Source organism: Jaculus jaculus, chromosome 1 (assembly GCF_020740685.1).
Source record: "Jaculus jaculus isolate mJacJac1 chromosome 1, mJacJac1.mat.Y.cur, whole genome shotgun sequence".
Lineage (NCBI taxonomy): Eukaryota > Metazoa > Chordata > Mammalia > Rodentia > Dipodidae > Jaculus > Jaculus jaculus.
Genome location: NC_059102.1, coordinates 152842760 through 152858818, shown reverse-complemented (window position 1 = coordinate 152858818; position 16059 = coordinate 152842760). Strand labels below are relative to the sequence as shown.

The 16059-nt window shown below is 48.3% G+C and overlaps 1 protein-coding gene across 1 annotated transcript; it reads left to right on the top strand.

The window, feature by feature from the left end:
- Window positions 1-14706: 14706 nt before the first annotated feature.
- LOC101598562 (cytochrome c oxidase subunit 8B, mitochondrial-like) lies at window positions 14707-15994 on the top strand. Its single transcript, XM_004654157.2, has 2 exons — window positions 14707-14872; window positions 15854-15994. The coding sequence occupies exons 1-2, from the start codon at window positions 14762-14764 to the stop codon at window positions 15953-15955; spliced, it is 213 nt and encodes a 70-aa protein (XP_004654214.1). The 5' UTR covers window positions 14707-14761; the 3' UTR covers window positions 15956-15994.
- The last annotated feature ends 65 nt before the right edge of the window (window positions 15995-16059 follow it).

The window sequence follows — 16059 nt, the reverse complement described above, 5'->3', positions numbered from 1 at the left end:
CACCCTAGCCTGGCTCAGCGTTTCAGCCTTCATCCAAAGAGAAAGCTGCTGCTCTTGGCTGTTTTCTCAAAACAGTCTGTCTGTAGAGATCAAGTCTGGTGTTCTCTTTTGCTTTTCTCTTACACTTTGCTTATACTTGCAAAGCCTGCTGGCCCAGATTCCATTCCCCAGAGCCCATGTAAAGCCAGATGCACAAAGTGACGCATGCATCTGGAGTTCATTTGTAACAGCGAGAGGCCATGACTACCCATTCTTTCTCTCAGCATCTGTCTCTGTCTGTTGCTCTCTCTCCTCCCAAGTAAATAAATAAAAAATATATTAAAATGCCAGGCATGGTGGCACACGCCTTTAATCCCAGCACTCAGGAGGCAGAGGTAGGTGGATCGCCGTGAGTTTGAGGCCACCCTGAGACTCCATAGTGAATTCCAGGTCAGCCTGGGCCAGAAGTGAGACCCTACTTCAAAAACCCAAAATAAATAAATAAATAAATTTTATATATATATATATATATATATATATATATATATGTATGTATGTATGTATGTATGTATAATACAGAAGCTGGAGAGATGGCTTAGCAGTTAAGCAGTTGCCTGTGAAGCCTAAGGACCCTGGTTCGAGGCTCGATTTCCCAGGACTCACATTAGCCAGATGCACAAGGGGCGCACGTGTCTGGAGTTGATTTGCAGTGGCTGGAGGCCCTAACACGCCTATTCTGTCTCTCTCTCTCTGCCTCTTTCTCTGTCTGTTGCTCTCAAATAAATAAATAAAAATAAACAAAACTTTTAAAAAATAAAATAAAATATTAAAAGAAACAAAATAAAGTGACAGAAAGTAGGTTAGAGGTTACCAGGTTTGGGGGAGGAGGAATAGGAATCATTTCTTTTCCTTCTCTTGTCCTTCCTTCCTCTCTTTGCTTCTTTCTTTCTTCCTTTCTTCTTCCTTCCTTTGCGGTAGGGTCTCGCTCTATCCCAGGCTGACCCGGAATTCACTATGTAGTCTCAGGCTGGCCTTGAACTCACAGTGATCTTCCTTTCTCAGCCTCCTGAGTGCTGTAATTAAAGGTGTGTGTCACCACGCCTGGCAGGAGTCATTTCTTAATGGGCAGGAGTTCTCTGTTTGAAGTTATGAGTTAACAGTAGCAATGGTTACACAATATTTTAGATGAAATTATGAAATGCCAGTGAACTGTACATTTAAGATGGATAAAATGATTGAAAACAAAATTGTATATATGGTGGCCCACAACTGTAATCTTAGTACCCTGAGGGTCAGGAGTTCAAAACCATCATCAGAGGCATTGTGAATTCAAGGCCATATTGAGCTACATACTGTGTAAAAAACATGTTATGTGCACTATATTTAAAAACAACAACAACAAAAAAAAGTCCCTGGGTGTGGTGGCTCATGTCTTTAATCCCAACACTCAGGAGGCAAAGGTAGGAGGATCGCCATGAGTTTGAAGCCACTCGGAGATTACATTAGTGAATTCCAGAATTTCAGGCCAGCCTGAGCTGCAAGCGAGACCCTACCTCGAAAATCAAACAAACAAAAAGTCCTGTAGCAAGCGTTGATTGGAATGGCTTTCCACACTGCCCCCTAGAACAGCATACCTCTTTGAAGAGGTAGGAAATAAACACAAGCTATCAGTTGTCAGGGACGAGACAGAGCGTCGTGCCCAGATCAGGTCCAGGGCAGAGGCGAGGCAAAGGGGGAAGAGATCTCTACAGTCTAGGAGGTGTGTGGAGGAGCGAGGAGGTCTGAGCTCCGATGCAGGGAGTCACCTCTAAATGGATATGAGAGGTGAGAAGGAAGAAGGGCGGGTGGGCAGGTGGGGACACTGCAGGTTCTGGGCTTGATCCCAGGGCCCAGCGGCCTCTGGCCAGGAGGGTGATAGGTGAGGACTCTTAGTAGCCGCCCTAGGGCCAAACCCGAGCCCCCCGCCTGGCCTGTCCATTCCTGCACACCCCCCAGTGCCCTCCGCTCCTTGGGAGAGTGTCTGTATTCTCCCCACCCAGTTCTCCCGCTGCATCTCCACTTTCCACCCAGCCCTGGGTTGTCTAAGGAGAGCCACGCAGCTGCCATCGTCCTGGGCTCCCAGGACGCCTCGCCTTGTCTCGCTGAGCTCTGCGCCCTGCGCTCGCCCTGGACCACCAGCGCCACAGTGGGGTTTCCTCCTCGAAGCCGCGCTCAGAGGCCGGCCCGACAGCGCCACCTGCAGGTTGAAAAGGCAATTACTGGGTCGCGGACAGGCCATGCCCTGTGGCCTCCTCATCTGAGATGCCATCGGTCAGTCCTCTTAGATGCTTGGCCCAAAGTCTCAGCTTCTCTGTGGCTTTCTTCTCAGCCTCCTTAGCGCCCTCCCCCGACATAGCATCCTATTCTATCTCCAAAACAGACACAGAATCTCACCAGCTTCCTGCTCAGCCACACCCTTAGCTCACACTTGTGTAGGGTGGACTTGTAAAGGCGTGTGCGTGGTCACACCCTCTTTCTGTTTTGTTCTCCAGTGGCTTCTGCTAGTGGTGACCTGCAAACCCCGAAGAAACATGAGTCTAGGGCTTCCCTTTGTTGCTCCTCTCAACTCTCCATGACTTCCTTCCTGGGTCCCCGGCTCTAGCCTCTCTCCCTGAGGTCTGTCCTCGCAATACTGTGATGGAGAGCTCAAGGTCGCTTTACGCTTCCGGGTGTAAATGACTCTACCTCAATGGGCCACACCTGGCTTTCCTGGTCATAGGCACTCTGCCATCACAGGCTACAGCATCCTAGCCATCAAATACCCAAGTTCTCTGAACTGTGCCACAGAGTCTAGGCCCTATGCCCATGGCAGAGCCGGGTTCTCCAATCTGGTCTCCCTGAAGGTGCATGAAGTAGTTGGTTTCCATTTTGACTGAGATTTTTAGAACCTGCGTGGGTGATCTGGGGAAACAGCTAAGTGGTTAAAGATACTTGCTGGCAAAGCCTGCCCGCCCAAGTTTGATTCCCCAGTACCTGTGTAAAGCCAGACATACAAGGTAGTGCATGTGTCTGGAGTTCATAAGCAAGAAGCCCTGGTGGACCCATTCTGTAAATAAATAAATGGACAAATAGAACTGGGTGGTTTGTGTCTGCATGGACATTTTGAGGCTGTTTTTTAAATTTTTATTTTTTTTTTTTTTTGGGGGGGTAGGGTCTTACTCTAGCCCAGGCTGACTTAGAATTCACTATGTAGTCTCAAGTTGGCCTTGAACTCACAGCAATTCTCCTACCTCCCAAGTGCTGAGATTAAAGGTGTGCACCACCATATCCAGCTTGAGGCTTTAAAAAATTTTTACTTATTTATTTATTGGAGAGAGAAAGAGGCAGAGAGAGAGAGAGAGAGAATGGTGTGCCAGGGCCTCCAGCCCCTGCAAATGAACTCCAGATGCATGCACCACCTGCGCATCTAGCTTAGGTGGGCACTGGGGAATTGAGCCTGGGTCCTTAGTGCCTTAACCACTAAACCATCTCTCCAGCCCTTTTACAGAAAATATTTTGCTTATTGATCACTTTGAGGCAATTATTCTTTCTTGTTCTTCGTCCCCATTTATTGGAGATATTTCATTATTGTTAGTGAAGACTGCATCTATTTTCTCTAGCCCTGGGTTTATCTTTCTGCTCTTTTAGTGAAGTTTGTAGTCATCTTAAGGGTTACTTCTCCTAAGGCCATGAAGATGTTCTCTTACATCATTTTCTGGAAGGTTCATTGAAGGGTTAATAGCCTCTCCTGAAAACTAAAGGGAACTAAAGAGTTAATAACTATCTCTAAAGTCTGTGGACAATAAAGAAGACAAAAGAGATGCTTAGCCTCATTAAGTTTGGCACCTTTTCCTGACTGATGTACACCCCTTAGCCTAGATGGCCATAGAGGACCAGACACTGTCTAAGTATTCTCCCTCGGGCATTTTTGGCTGAAGAAGTCTATTCTGAACAAGGACACAAACAGTTACTTTTTTTTTTTTTTTAATCAACTGCACCTGGTCCAGTCTGTTTTCCTTAGGATCCTCCTTATAAACTTACACCCTAGCTTGGCCCAGTGCTTTAGCCTTCATCCTGAGGGAAAGCTGAGGCCCCTCGCTGTTTTCTCTAAATAAAAACAATCTGTCTGTACAGATCAAGTCCGTGTTCTCTCTTGCTTTTCTCTTACACCTTCCTTACATTCAGGTGTCATGACTCAGATCCCCCTGCAGGGCTTTCGGGCTGCGGGCTGCACGCCCCCCTTCCTCTCTCCTTCTCCCCACCTCCCTGCCAGTGTATCACTCCCTCAGGGACACAAACTCTTGCAGAGCTCACTATTTGGACTAACCGGTCACCAGTCTGACCTGAGCCCTCTGGTCTTCTGGGGCTTTTGTCTATGTGAGCGATGCAAGTTCCGTTCAGCCTCACGGCTCAGGAAGCTTATCTGGTGCTCTGTGTTAACCCAGCTTGATGCCTGCCACCTTCTCCTCTTCTCCCTCTCACTCTGACCCTCAGATTGCATGAGCTCGGTGGCTCGTTTGTGGAGACTACGGAATTCTGGCCAGGGCTACTTCCTGGTAAATGTCCAAAATCCCCCTTTAACCTCTCCAACAGCCCTTTGGATGATCCACCGAGTCATACTTCTCTCTCTCTCTCCCTCTCTCTCTCCTCTCTGTCTCCCTGGCAATGTTTCACTCCCTCAGGAGTGCAGACACCCACTGTGCTCACTGCTCTGAACTCAAGACCACCTGTGACCTGAAACCTCCAGTCTTTCCAGCTTGATACCTGGAGGCTTTTTCCTTTTCTGCTTTCACACTCTCCCACTGGACTTTGTTTGTTTTTTTTTTTTTTTAACATATGTTATTTATTTATTTATTTGAGAGAGAGAATGAGGGAGAGAAAGAGAATGGGTGTGCCAGGGCCTCTAACCACGGCAGACGAACTCCAGACACATGCACCCCCTTGTGCATCTGGCTTGTGTGGGTCCTGGAGAATCGAACCAGGATCCTTTGGCTTTGCAGGCAAACGCCTTAACCGCTAAGCCCCTCTCACCGGACTTTTGAACTCCACACTAGAGGTGTCTCGCCATGTGATCCGCTCCATCCACACCTTCACCAAATTACTTCAGGACGAAGTATTTGCCCTCGGTCTGTGGTGGAGCTGCCCTACCCCAGACCTCAAAAACTCCGAAAGTTTCTCACTTTTCGGTCTGTGGACAACCAAAGACTCCGAGAGCCTCCCATGTGTCGTTCCACCAGACACCCAAACATTATGAGCGTGAGAACACCCCCTCCTAATTTTTGGGTTTTGTTGGCCCTTCCTAAGCCTGGAAGATGTCCCTGGTGACGGGATTGGTCACTCTAGTCCTTATCCTCCAAAATGGACTCTAAATTATCTGTTACAAAAAAACACTCCGTTAACATGTCTCAAGACTAATTTTTTTTTTTTTTTTTTTTTTTTTTGGTTTTTCAAGGTAGGGTCTTACTCTGGTCCAGGCTGACCTGGAATTATCTCTGTCATCTCAGGGTGGCCTTGAACTCATGGCAATCCTCCTACCTCTGCCTCCCGAGTGCTGGGATTAAAGGCGTGCACCACCACACTCAGCTAAGACTAATTTTTAAAAAAACTCAAACTTCTTAGACTCTTGCCTACCAAATTACTCTGGCTCTCTGTTCAAATTTGGCCACAATATTTGCTTAGATAATAGCCACCACTGACCTAAATTTGGTACTTTTTTTGTTTGTTTGTTTGTTTGTTTGTTTGTTTTGTTTTCTGAGGTGGGGTCTCACTCTGGTCCAGGCTGACCTGGAATTGAGTGTAGTCTCAGGTTGGCCTCAAACTCACAGTGATCCTCCTACCTCTGCCTCAGACGTCTGGGATTAAAGGTGTGTGTCACCATGCCCAGCAAAATAACATTACATTATTAAAACCAGTTTTATAATATATTTAAAATAATCGTCCTCTATATTTTTAAAGTTTTTAAAAAATTTTATTTATTTATTTGAGAGGGAGAAAGAAGCAGAGAGAGAGAGACAGAGAGAGAGAATGAGCATGCCAGGGCCTCCATCCACTGTAAATGAACTAGAGACAGAGAGAGAGAGAAAAAAAAAAAAAAAAGATAGAGAGAGAGAGGAAGAAAATAGGAGCTCCAGGGCCTCCAGCCAGTGCAAAAGAACTCCAGAGGCATGCGCTCCCTTGTGCATCTGGCTTATGTGGGTCCTGGAGAATTGAACTGGGATACTTTGGCTTTGCAAGCAAATGCCTTAACTGCTAAGCCATCTCTCCAGCCCTAAAAATAACTCTTAAAAAGAAAGTTAGAGCCTGGCATGGTGGTGCATGCCTTTAATACCAGCACTTAGGAAGCAGAGGTAGGAGGATTGCCGTGAGTTCAAGGCCACTCTGAGAATACAGAGTGAGTTAATTCCAGGTCAGCCTGGGCTAGAGTGAGACTCTACCTCGAAAAACCAAAAAATAAAAAGTTAAAGGCCTCTGGCACAAAGTTATGTCTTGAACTGTAATAAACTTCCATGCTAATTATGTCCCATACAACGTGGTCTTTGGTACTGACACTGTAGTTTTTGTACTGTTTCAAGGCCATAGTTTCTATTACAACTTCTGGCCAGTACTAAAATTATCTTGTGTTTTTTTTTCTTAACTCCATAACACAACTATGGGTATCTCTCTATAATTAACCACATTATAAAAGGGTCATCTGCGTCACTAAAGTCCACCCATTTGTTAGTCAGTCTCACCCCTCAAAAGACCCTCACAGAAACACTAGAATAATGTTTGACCAACTATCTGGACACCACAGTCCAAGTTAAATCAACATATAAAGTTAACCATTATACCAACAAAATAGTCAGGATTGTGAAACCCCGTGAACCTCAACTAGTTGGGTCCAAAGAACATACTCCTGTTAGGAGGGCTTGGGTCTGTTTCCAGAGAGGGGAACCACTGGGAGGGGGTGTAGATAGGTCAGAAGTGTGCCCCAAAATGGCACTGTCAGAGCAGTCATACACGGGTTGTGAATAAATACACCAATGGCAGAAGCAGGATTTACTAGATACACACAATACAACAAGCAAGATAGGGCAATTGTGCGCAGAGGCAGCAGAAGAGTTGCTTTTGTAGGTGGATAGGTTCTATGTAGTTGGCTAGGCAGTGCTTCAATATCAGGGTGCCCTGGTTGTTTAGGTCTTTCAGGTGGGATTTGTATCTGAATGTTACATGTACATTAATTATTTTGAATGGATTACTTGATTTTCTTTTTTTTTTTTTAATTTTTAAATTTATTTATCTGAGAGAGACAGAGAGAGAGAGAGAGAGAATGAGTGTGCCAGGGGCTCCAGCTGCTGCAAACGAACTCCAGATGCATGTGCCCCCTGTGTATCTGGCTAATGTGGGTCCTGGGGAATCGAAGTCCTTAGGCTTCACAGGCAAGCGCCTAACCATTAAGCCATCTCTCCAGCCCTGATTTTCTTTTTTTAAAAAAATATTTAATTTTATTTATTTATTTGAGAGAGAGAGACAGAAAATGGGTGTGCCAGGGCTTCCAGCCACTGCAAACCAACTCCAGATGCATGAGCCATCTTGTGCATCTGGCTTATGTGGGTCCTGGGGAATTGAACTGAGGTCCTTTGGCTTTGCAGGCAAGCGCCTTAACCACTAAGCCATGTCCTCGGCCCCTGGATTACTTGATTTTCTTATTGCTGTGGCAAAATAGCTGACAAAAAAAAAAAAAAAAAAAAAAGACTCACAGTTGAAACAACACAGTCGCTCACAATGGAGAAGGCACGGTAGGAGAGCAGGAGGCAAACTGGTCAAGTGGCATGTGCTGTGGACAGCAGGAAAAGTGCTCAGCTCACTTTCCCCTTTTATTTAGTCTGGGATTCCCACCTTATGCAATGTTCCTACCCATATCCCAGGTGGGTCCCTCTTCAGTTAAACCTTTCTGGCAACATCTTCATAGACACAATCAGAGGTGTGTTTCCATAGTGATTCCAAATCCAGTCAAACTGACCATTAAGATTAATCATCATCACACATTACAGTGTAGGGTGTCTCTTCTTGGGGATATCTATGTAAAGCAGGCCTGGGTCACCTCTGAAAGTCTGAGCCTATTCCTTAAAGAGTGGAATTCTCACCCAGTGCTTGGGAGGCAGAGGTAGGAGGATCACCATGAGTTCAAGGCTACCCTGAGACTACATAGTGAATTCCAGGTCAGCCTGGGCTAGAGTGAAACCCTACCTCAGAAAACCAGGGGAAAAAAAAAAAGAGTGGAATTCTCTACAGTGATGTCAGGATGCCACAAGAGAGTCTGCAGCCAGGGTTTGTTAAGGTGAACTCTTCCTGGCCATGCTCAAAAGCAGATGGGGCCTTCCTCTGAGTCCAGCTAACCTTTGAGGTCAAAGCAGCCTTGTTCTGAGGTTAGCTGAGCACAGCCACCTGTCCCAGAATGGCACCCACAGAATGGCCACATCCTCTGCAAGATCTTCCCCAAGGTTTCAGTAATTCAAGTAAATACATGAAATATTTAGTGGGGTGTGGTTTTGCAGATAAAGGAAAACAGCTGATTCTCATCAAGGCAACCTTTACTTTCCCTGCAAGGGGCTGTTTAGTTCTGAATGAAAGGTTGTTTTTTTTTAAGATTTTTTTATTTTAAAAAAATTATTTATTACAGAGAGAGAGAGAGAGAGAGAACGGGCATGCCAGGGCCTCCAGCCACTGCAAAATAACTCCAGACGCAAGTGCCACCATGTGCATCTGGCTTACATGGGACCTGGAGAGTCAAACCTGGGTCCTTAGGCTTCGCAGGCAAGCGCCTCAACCGCTAAGCTATCACTCCAGCCCCTGAACGGAAGTTTTTAGGTGGCATGAAAATGGCGACATGAAGTGTACAGCAAACCTGCGGGGATGTGAATCTAGCTGTTGTGATCATTGCCGTGAGCCTGCTGTGCTGGATGCTGGCCAGGGCCAGAGGGACCCCTCTAGCTGGTTTTCAGGTGCTGCTTGGGCCAGCACCCTCTGGGAACCCGTTTTTTTATTTATTTATTTTTTTTTTATTTGAGAGTGACAGAGAGAGAGGGGGAGACAGAGAGACAGAGAGAGAATGGGCACGCCAGGGCTTCCAGCCACTGCAAACGAACTCCAGACGTGTGCGCCCCCTTGTGCATCTGGCTAACGTGGGTCCTGGGGAATTGAGCCTCGAACCGGGGTCCTTAGGCTTCACAGGCAAGCGCTTAACCGCTAAGCCATCTCTCCAGCCCTTTTTTATTTTTTTTTATTTTTTTGGCGGGGAACCCGTTTTATGTGATGCATATAGAAAGGCAATGTAACGACAACGGCCCTGTCATTGTCCAAACAGATGCGCATTCCTGAGTCCCTGATGTGGAAAGCCTTCCTTTCCCCATACGCCCCTCCTTCTGCTGTGAGCTTTCCCAGCTCCTGCACTTCCAGGTCTGGACACACGGTGGCACCGTTTGCCCACAGTTGTCTACCGAGACCCTAGGATTCCTGCAAGCGGAGGTGGCCTTGCAGTTTTGCAAGGAAAATGCAGAGGCCTGCAAGTCCCTGGCAGCCACATATCCTGGCGTGTCCAGGGCAGCTCCGCAGGCAGGAGCTGTGTGCTTGAGTGCAGAGTAAAGAAGAGCAGGAAGCAGGGCGCCTTGTCTGCCAGACACCGTGAGAAGCCCTGCTGCCCAGGATGAGCCCGTGTGGCTGAGCTTTCTCCCCACCTGTCTGCAAGGCTGTTGGATGGGGTCTTCATCCCCATCATGTAACCCAACAGGCTGCCTTCCCCTTCTCCTGGCAACATTGTTCCCTTTTAGTAAAAGGCCAGGCAGTGAGGGGAATCCAGGCCTAGCGTGAAGGCATGGGGAGTAGAAGGCCATACACCTGTGCATTAGGAGTGGGGATCTGTAAAGCAAGTCCTGATTGGGTCTCATCCTTGCACTGGCTCCCCACCTTCCAGGGCCTTCACTGAGGCTTCACCTACCAAGGCTGGCCCAAGGGGTGCTGGGAAGCCCGAGGCTCTGGAAAGCAGTAGGTCTGTCCGCTCCACACGCCCCCTGCCATGCTTTCCTGGTGCTGGGAACCAAGCCGGCAGCCTTATACACACAGGGTGAGGTGTTAGCTGTGGTATGAATCCCATGGAAACACTGCCCTGTTTTCACAACTTCTCTGCAAGCCTGAAACTTCTTTAAAATCTATTTTAGCCGGGCATAGTGGTGCCTTGCCTTTAATCCCAACACTACAGAGGCAGAGGCAGGAGGATTTTTGTGAGTTCAAGGCCACCCTGAAACTACATAGTGAATTCCAGGTCAGCACGGACTATAACGAGACCTTTTTGAAAACCAAAATAAATAAATTATTTATTTATTTATTTTTTAATGTTTGAAGAAGCCAGAGAGATCCAAAGCAAGAGTGATTTGCTTGCTTGTCTTGACATCATCAAAGGTACCTGGGGCCACCTTGAGAGGGACTGTGTGGTGAGGGTATGGGGCAGCCTCAGGAGCTGCAGATGGCCCTGCCATTGGCCAGCCAGTAAACAGCCCAGGCCCAGGAAAGCAGAGATGGAGGCCTCCTCCAGAGACAGGCCTGTGGTGGTTAGGGACAAGTCTTATCTGTGAACGAAGAAACATGGACTGGGAGAATGAGCTTCTGAGCAAACTGCGCAGGTCCATAATGCCTTATCCCATATTGGACCCCAAGGCTATAATTAAAGGTTCAGGCGGAAGGGATTACTACACAGGAGGGGGCAGAGCCCCCCACAGCCTGAGGCTGGCATCTGGAGATAACATTCAAAACACCTCCCTGCTCAGGCCTCCCGGGGCTTGGCTCCGTCCTGGGAAGACTGGCCTGAGCCTAGGTCAGTGGAGTCTACAGAAGAGTCCCATATTCAAAGCAGATGTGGTTTCTGAGGAAGAATAAAATCAGCCATGTTCCTAGTGGGATGGTTGTATGTGCATGTGTGTGTCATGTGTGAAGATGTGTGCACCCATGTGGAGGTCAGAGGACATCATGTGTCCTCCTCTATTGCTCTTCTGCCTTATTTCACTGAGACAGAGTTTCTCACTCACTGAACCTGGAGCTCCTGCTATTTTTCTGGGCACTTACTAGGGAGCCAAACAATCTTCCTATCTCCATCACTCTCAGACTGGGTTTAAGGGCAAATATAATGCTGGGCTTTTCTTGAGCTTATAAAAGCTACTTTAAATATTTTTTTCTCTTTTGCTTCTTTTTTCTTTATTTGTTAGAGACACAGAGAGAGAAAGAGATAATGGGCACACCAGGGCCTCCAACCACTGCAAATGAATTCCAGATGCATGCACCACCATGTGACTCTGGCTTATGTGGGTCCTGGAGAATCAAACCTAGGTCTTTAGGCTTCCCAGGCAAGTGTCTTAACTGCCAAGCCATCTCTCCAGCACTAAAGCTTTCTTGTTGTTGTTTTGTTTTTCAAGGTAGGGTCTCACTCTAGCTCAGGCTGACCTGGAATTCACTATGTATTTTCAGGGTGGCCTTGAACTCATGACAATCCTCCTAACTCTGCCTCCTCAAGCTATTTTTATTTTATTTTATTCATTTGCAAGCAGAGAGAGAGATAGAGGGAAGAGAGACAGAGAGAGAATGGGCACACCAGGACTTCTAGCCACTGCAAATGAACTCCAGATACACATGCTCCTTGTGCATCTGGCTTACGTGGGTTCTGGAGAATTGAACCTGGATCCTTTGGCTTCGCAGGCAAATGCCTTAACCGGTAAGCCATCTCTGTAGCCCATAAAGCTTTTTTTTTTTTTATTTTTTGTTTTTATTTATTTATTTATTTGAGAGTGACAAACACAGAGAGAAAGGCAGAGAGAGAGAGAATGGGCACGCCAGGGCTTCCAGCTGCTGCAAACAAAGTCCAGACACATGCGCCCCCTTGTGCACTGGCTAACGTGGGTCCTTAACCACTTACCATCTCTCCAGCCTCCATAAAGCTATTTTAATATAGATCTTAAATACAATGGTTAGGAGAGGGGAAAAAAACGTGATTGAGAAGAAAGTAAGACATCAGAAAGCATGTAGGAGTCACAAGGCAGCAATAGCTTTTCTCTTTTTAGGCAGAGTCTCACTCTAGCTCAGGCTGATCTGGATGGAACACACTCTGTAGTCCAGGCTGGCCTTGAACTCACAACAATCCTCTTACCTCAACCTCTCAAATGCTAGGATTCAAGACCTGAGCCATCAAGCCCGGTAACAATGACTCGTTAATGAATTAATTTGTCGTATATCTGTGTGCATGCATACACCTGTGCATGCCTGGATCTTTCATCACTGCAATCAAGTGCCTGTCTGGCATCATGTGGGTGGCTGGGGAATTGAACAGGTCCAGCAGGCTTTGCAAGCAAGCACCTTTAACCTCTGAGCCATCTCCTCCGGGCCTAGCACTAACTGTCTAATGTGCCCCAAACCAAAGTGAGTCGCTGAGAGCCCCAAGCAGCCACAGTACGGTCAGATAACTTACTATAGTAAATCCTGGATTACAGACCCAAGAAGAAAGAAGTCACTGATAATGGTGGAGATGAAAGTCCATTCTAAGGCAATTTCCCCAGAAAGGGCAGCACCTTCCCCCATTGTACCCCAGGTCCCCGCTGTGAAGTTCCCATGAGTGAAGCCCTCTGCCCACCATGGCCTTCGCCAGGCCTACTTGCTCACGGAGGGAGAGGGGGGAGCACCAGGAGGCCTTGGCCCATGGCTAACTGATGCCAGGCCAGGGCCAGCAGCAGCAAGTGGGCTGGGAGTGGGCCCACAGCGACCCACAGACCAGCTGTGTGGTGTCCTGAAGCCTGATCGTCAGGTCTGAGGGCTGCCGGTATGGCAGCGTGGCCTCGAGTCCTCTCCACACTGGCTCCGGATGCCCTCCCTGCCTATCCGAGGGAGCCGGTCACCCAACGTGGGCCCAGGCAGACCAGCTTTCCTCATGTTTGCACAGCCAGCTGTCCTGCCCAGTGAACCATCTCCCCAGTTCCCTTATCGTCATATTTAAGTAAACCACTAAGAGCATGATTGTTCCCAGTGAGGGTGGCGAGCATGGCCAATCTAGACAATGGCCATGGATGAAGCTGAGAGCCTAGACGCTGGTGACCAGACCATCCCACTTGGGCATTGGTTCACACCTGTATGGTCTGAAAGCAACTAAAGAGCACATCCAGGCTCGCCTGGGCTGTTCTGCTGATGGAGCAGCTCCCCTGAAGGCTGCTCTAACTCAGCTGTGCATCCCTCAAATGCAGCAGTGCCTAGTATGATGGACACTTCATCCATCCTTTTTTTTCCCTTTTTTCTTTTTTTTAATTTTATTTTTTATCTTTTCACAATTTTTATTAAGAGTTTCCATGATTATAAAAAATATCCCATGGTAATACCCTCTCCCCGCCCGCACTTTCCCCCTTTGAAATTCCATTCTCCTCCATCCTTGTATCTGTGTCCCATTGGCCACCCACCCACTCATCTATCCACCCATCTGTAATTGTCCAACATGAACTGAAAATTCTGTGAAGCCTGAAACTGCTCCAGGCCCCTCCACGTAGTGGATACAGTGTTGAGGCTGCTATTCCAGCTACAGAAAGGAAGCTCACAGCGAGGAAGGTACATCTGAGATGTTACTTGAACAAATGTATGAGAACGTTAAGGCCGTGCAACTGGCAGGATGCTGTGCAGGTCATGGCGGGTGGCATCACCCTGGCTTTGGGGTCTATGGAGGTGTGCATGAGCCTGCTGGAGAAGCAGAGGCCATGTGAGTGTGAACTCCCCAGAGAGCGAAGGCTATTTACTGCTGGGGAAGAAGTGTTGTAGGGCCTCAGGAACTTGGAAATGGGGTGGGTGAGGACAGCAGCAGAGCACAGACCTCGGGTCACAACTGACGAGCAGCAGCTGGAGTGTCAAGGTTGGACAGAGAGACAAAAGGACCTGGAGCCATCAGAGGTCAGGCGGGGGCTGAATGAAGTGGGAGGATGGTCAGCGACCAAGGAAAGCAAGCTCTGCGTTTGGTGGGAAGGAGTTGGGAGGCAGAGCAGGCACAGGAGAGGGACAGGGAGGTTTGCATTGAGAAGGGTGACAGTCTCTCCCAGACAGCAGGGAAACTAGGTGCTAATGTGAATTTGGAAGGGAATGGACAACCCACTATCTGCAGAAGGGGAAGTTGGGAGCACTGGAGCTTGCCCACAGCCAGTGCTGGAGATGGCCTGCTGATGCCTTAACTGGGGTCTGGGTTCAGACGTGGCCTCTCCTCACAGCCGGCTCGACTTCCCATCTCTGCAGAGGTATGTAACTGGCTGCCCGACCTCCCAAGTTACACCCAGGCCACAGCAGCCTCAGGACTACAGGGTTACCTACCAGTGACCAGCGGCTCAGCCAGGAAGCCATGTTACGGAATTTCAGAGGCTCTGCACAGCACTGTAAAACATGTCACACGTCCCCTCCTGTATTTTCAGCCTGACTTCCCTAAGTCTGCTCAACTGAGGCCCTTTTTCTGTGAAGGAAGAGACCTTTCCAAAATGGTCCCTACCTACTACCCACATTTTGATGAACTCATGGCCCTTCAAGGTCACAGCAGGAATAGCATGCCAGGCTGGTCCTCTCCCAGCAGGCGGCCTTTCTGCCAAGTCCTGTGACAGGAAGGGACAGCTGTAGCTCCCCCCTCCAGCTATAAAAAGACCAAAACACCCTAGCGAGCAGAGGACTTGTAGCGGACATTCTGGCCACTTCACTGGAGCCAAAGCAGCAGCTTGACCCCAGAACCATGCCCAGATTACCCCCTGCTCTGAAGCTGCTCCAAGCCCCACTGAAGTGTTGGGTGGTTCCCAAAGCCCACGTGTCTGCCAAACCGGCCAGAAACCCCACTAGCCCTATGGTAAGTAACCTCTAGACAGCATTTCCAAAGATCAGGGAAATGGGGGAAACTGAGGTGGGGAAAAAAAACAAAAAAGGTGACCATGGTCTTGCTGTTAGTGCTACAGGATTAGGCCGAGCCCGAGGTTCTGACACCACCATACTGCATCACCCGTGTGGGCCGGGCTCTCAGAGGTCAGGGTGGGAGGCTCTTCTCAGGTCTTCCATGCCTGGGCAAGGCTAGCAGTGACCAAACTCAGGGGGCACAGATCTCACTGGATACATGAGCTGGGAGGTCATTAGGCAGTGTAGTGCTCTGAGAGGGGTGGCGGGCGGCAGATACTTATTCCACTGTTAGGAAAGGGGGAGGTTGTTCCGAGGTCAGAATGGGGGTGAAAACAAAAACAAAAATTACCCAGTAATATCCACAGAATACGTCTGTTTTATGTATGAATAAACCAAGGCCCAGGTCATTTGATCAAGGTCATATAGCTAAGACTTAAGTCCTAAGGTTCCTATTCTAGAACAAATCTCTCAAATGTAGGTTAAAGTCAAGAGGAAAGAAAGGCTGGTCTACAACCAGGGAGACAATTCAGTTTTAGGAAGACTGAGGGTGGGAGACCTGAATGCAGGGGGGAACCCAGGGTCCCGTGTGGTTGGTGCTTCATAACCTAGTTTCTCAAGTTTGGCAACTCAGAACACAGGACTCTGGACGGTACTACACACATTGGACACGCCCATGCAGAAACCTCATCCTAAGCTTCTGACCAGGGCTATTGTCGTCAGAGCACAGCCCTGTGCTTGTTCATGGCAACTGAAATCTTAGTTGTTCTGCCATTCTGCATAGCACCCTGGCATATGTGGCCTCTGCCTCGCTGGGAGATCCTGCCTGGCCACGAAATCTCCTAGCAAGACTCCAGGGATGGGGCAGTTTCCCCGCCCAGTAGCCAGGTCGAAGCCTTCTCATGGCCAGGTGAACTCATGTGTGCTTTTCTTCCACTAGGAGCAGGCTGTAGGGATGGTGACCACCTTTGTCAGCTTCCTGGTTCCAGCAGGCTGGGTCTTAGCCCACCTGGACAGCTACAAGAAAAGCTCCGCAGCCTGAAGCAGCTGAACCCCCCATGGTCACAATAAACTCCATGGTCCACCACTGCCAGTGCTCATTCTTGTGTCGGCACTCAGGCCAGCCACCACCTAGGCCACCTACTG

Excerpts from the sequence above, each read along its gene's own strand:
- LOC101598562 (XM_004654157.2), top strand. The coding sequence starts at position 14,762 with ATGCCCAGATTACCCCCTGCTCTGAAGCTGCTCCAAGCCCCACTGAAG. Across the intron at positions 14,873-15,853 it reads GAAACCCCACTAGCCCTATG|GAGCAGGCTGTAGGGATGGT; the intron begins GTAAGTAACCTC and ends TTCTTCCACTAG.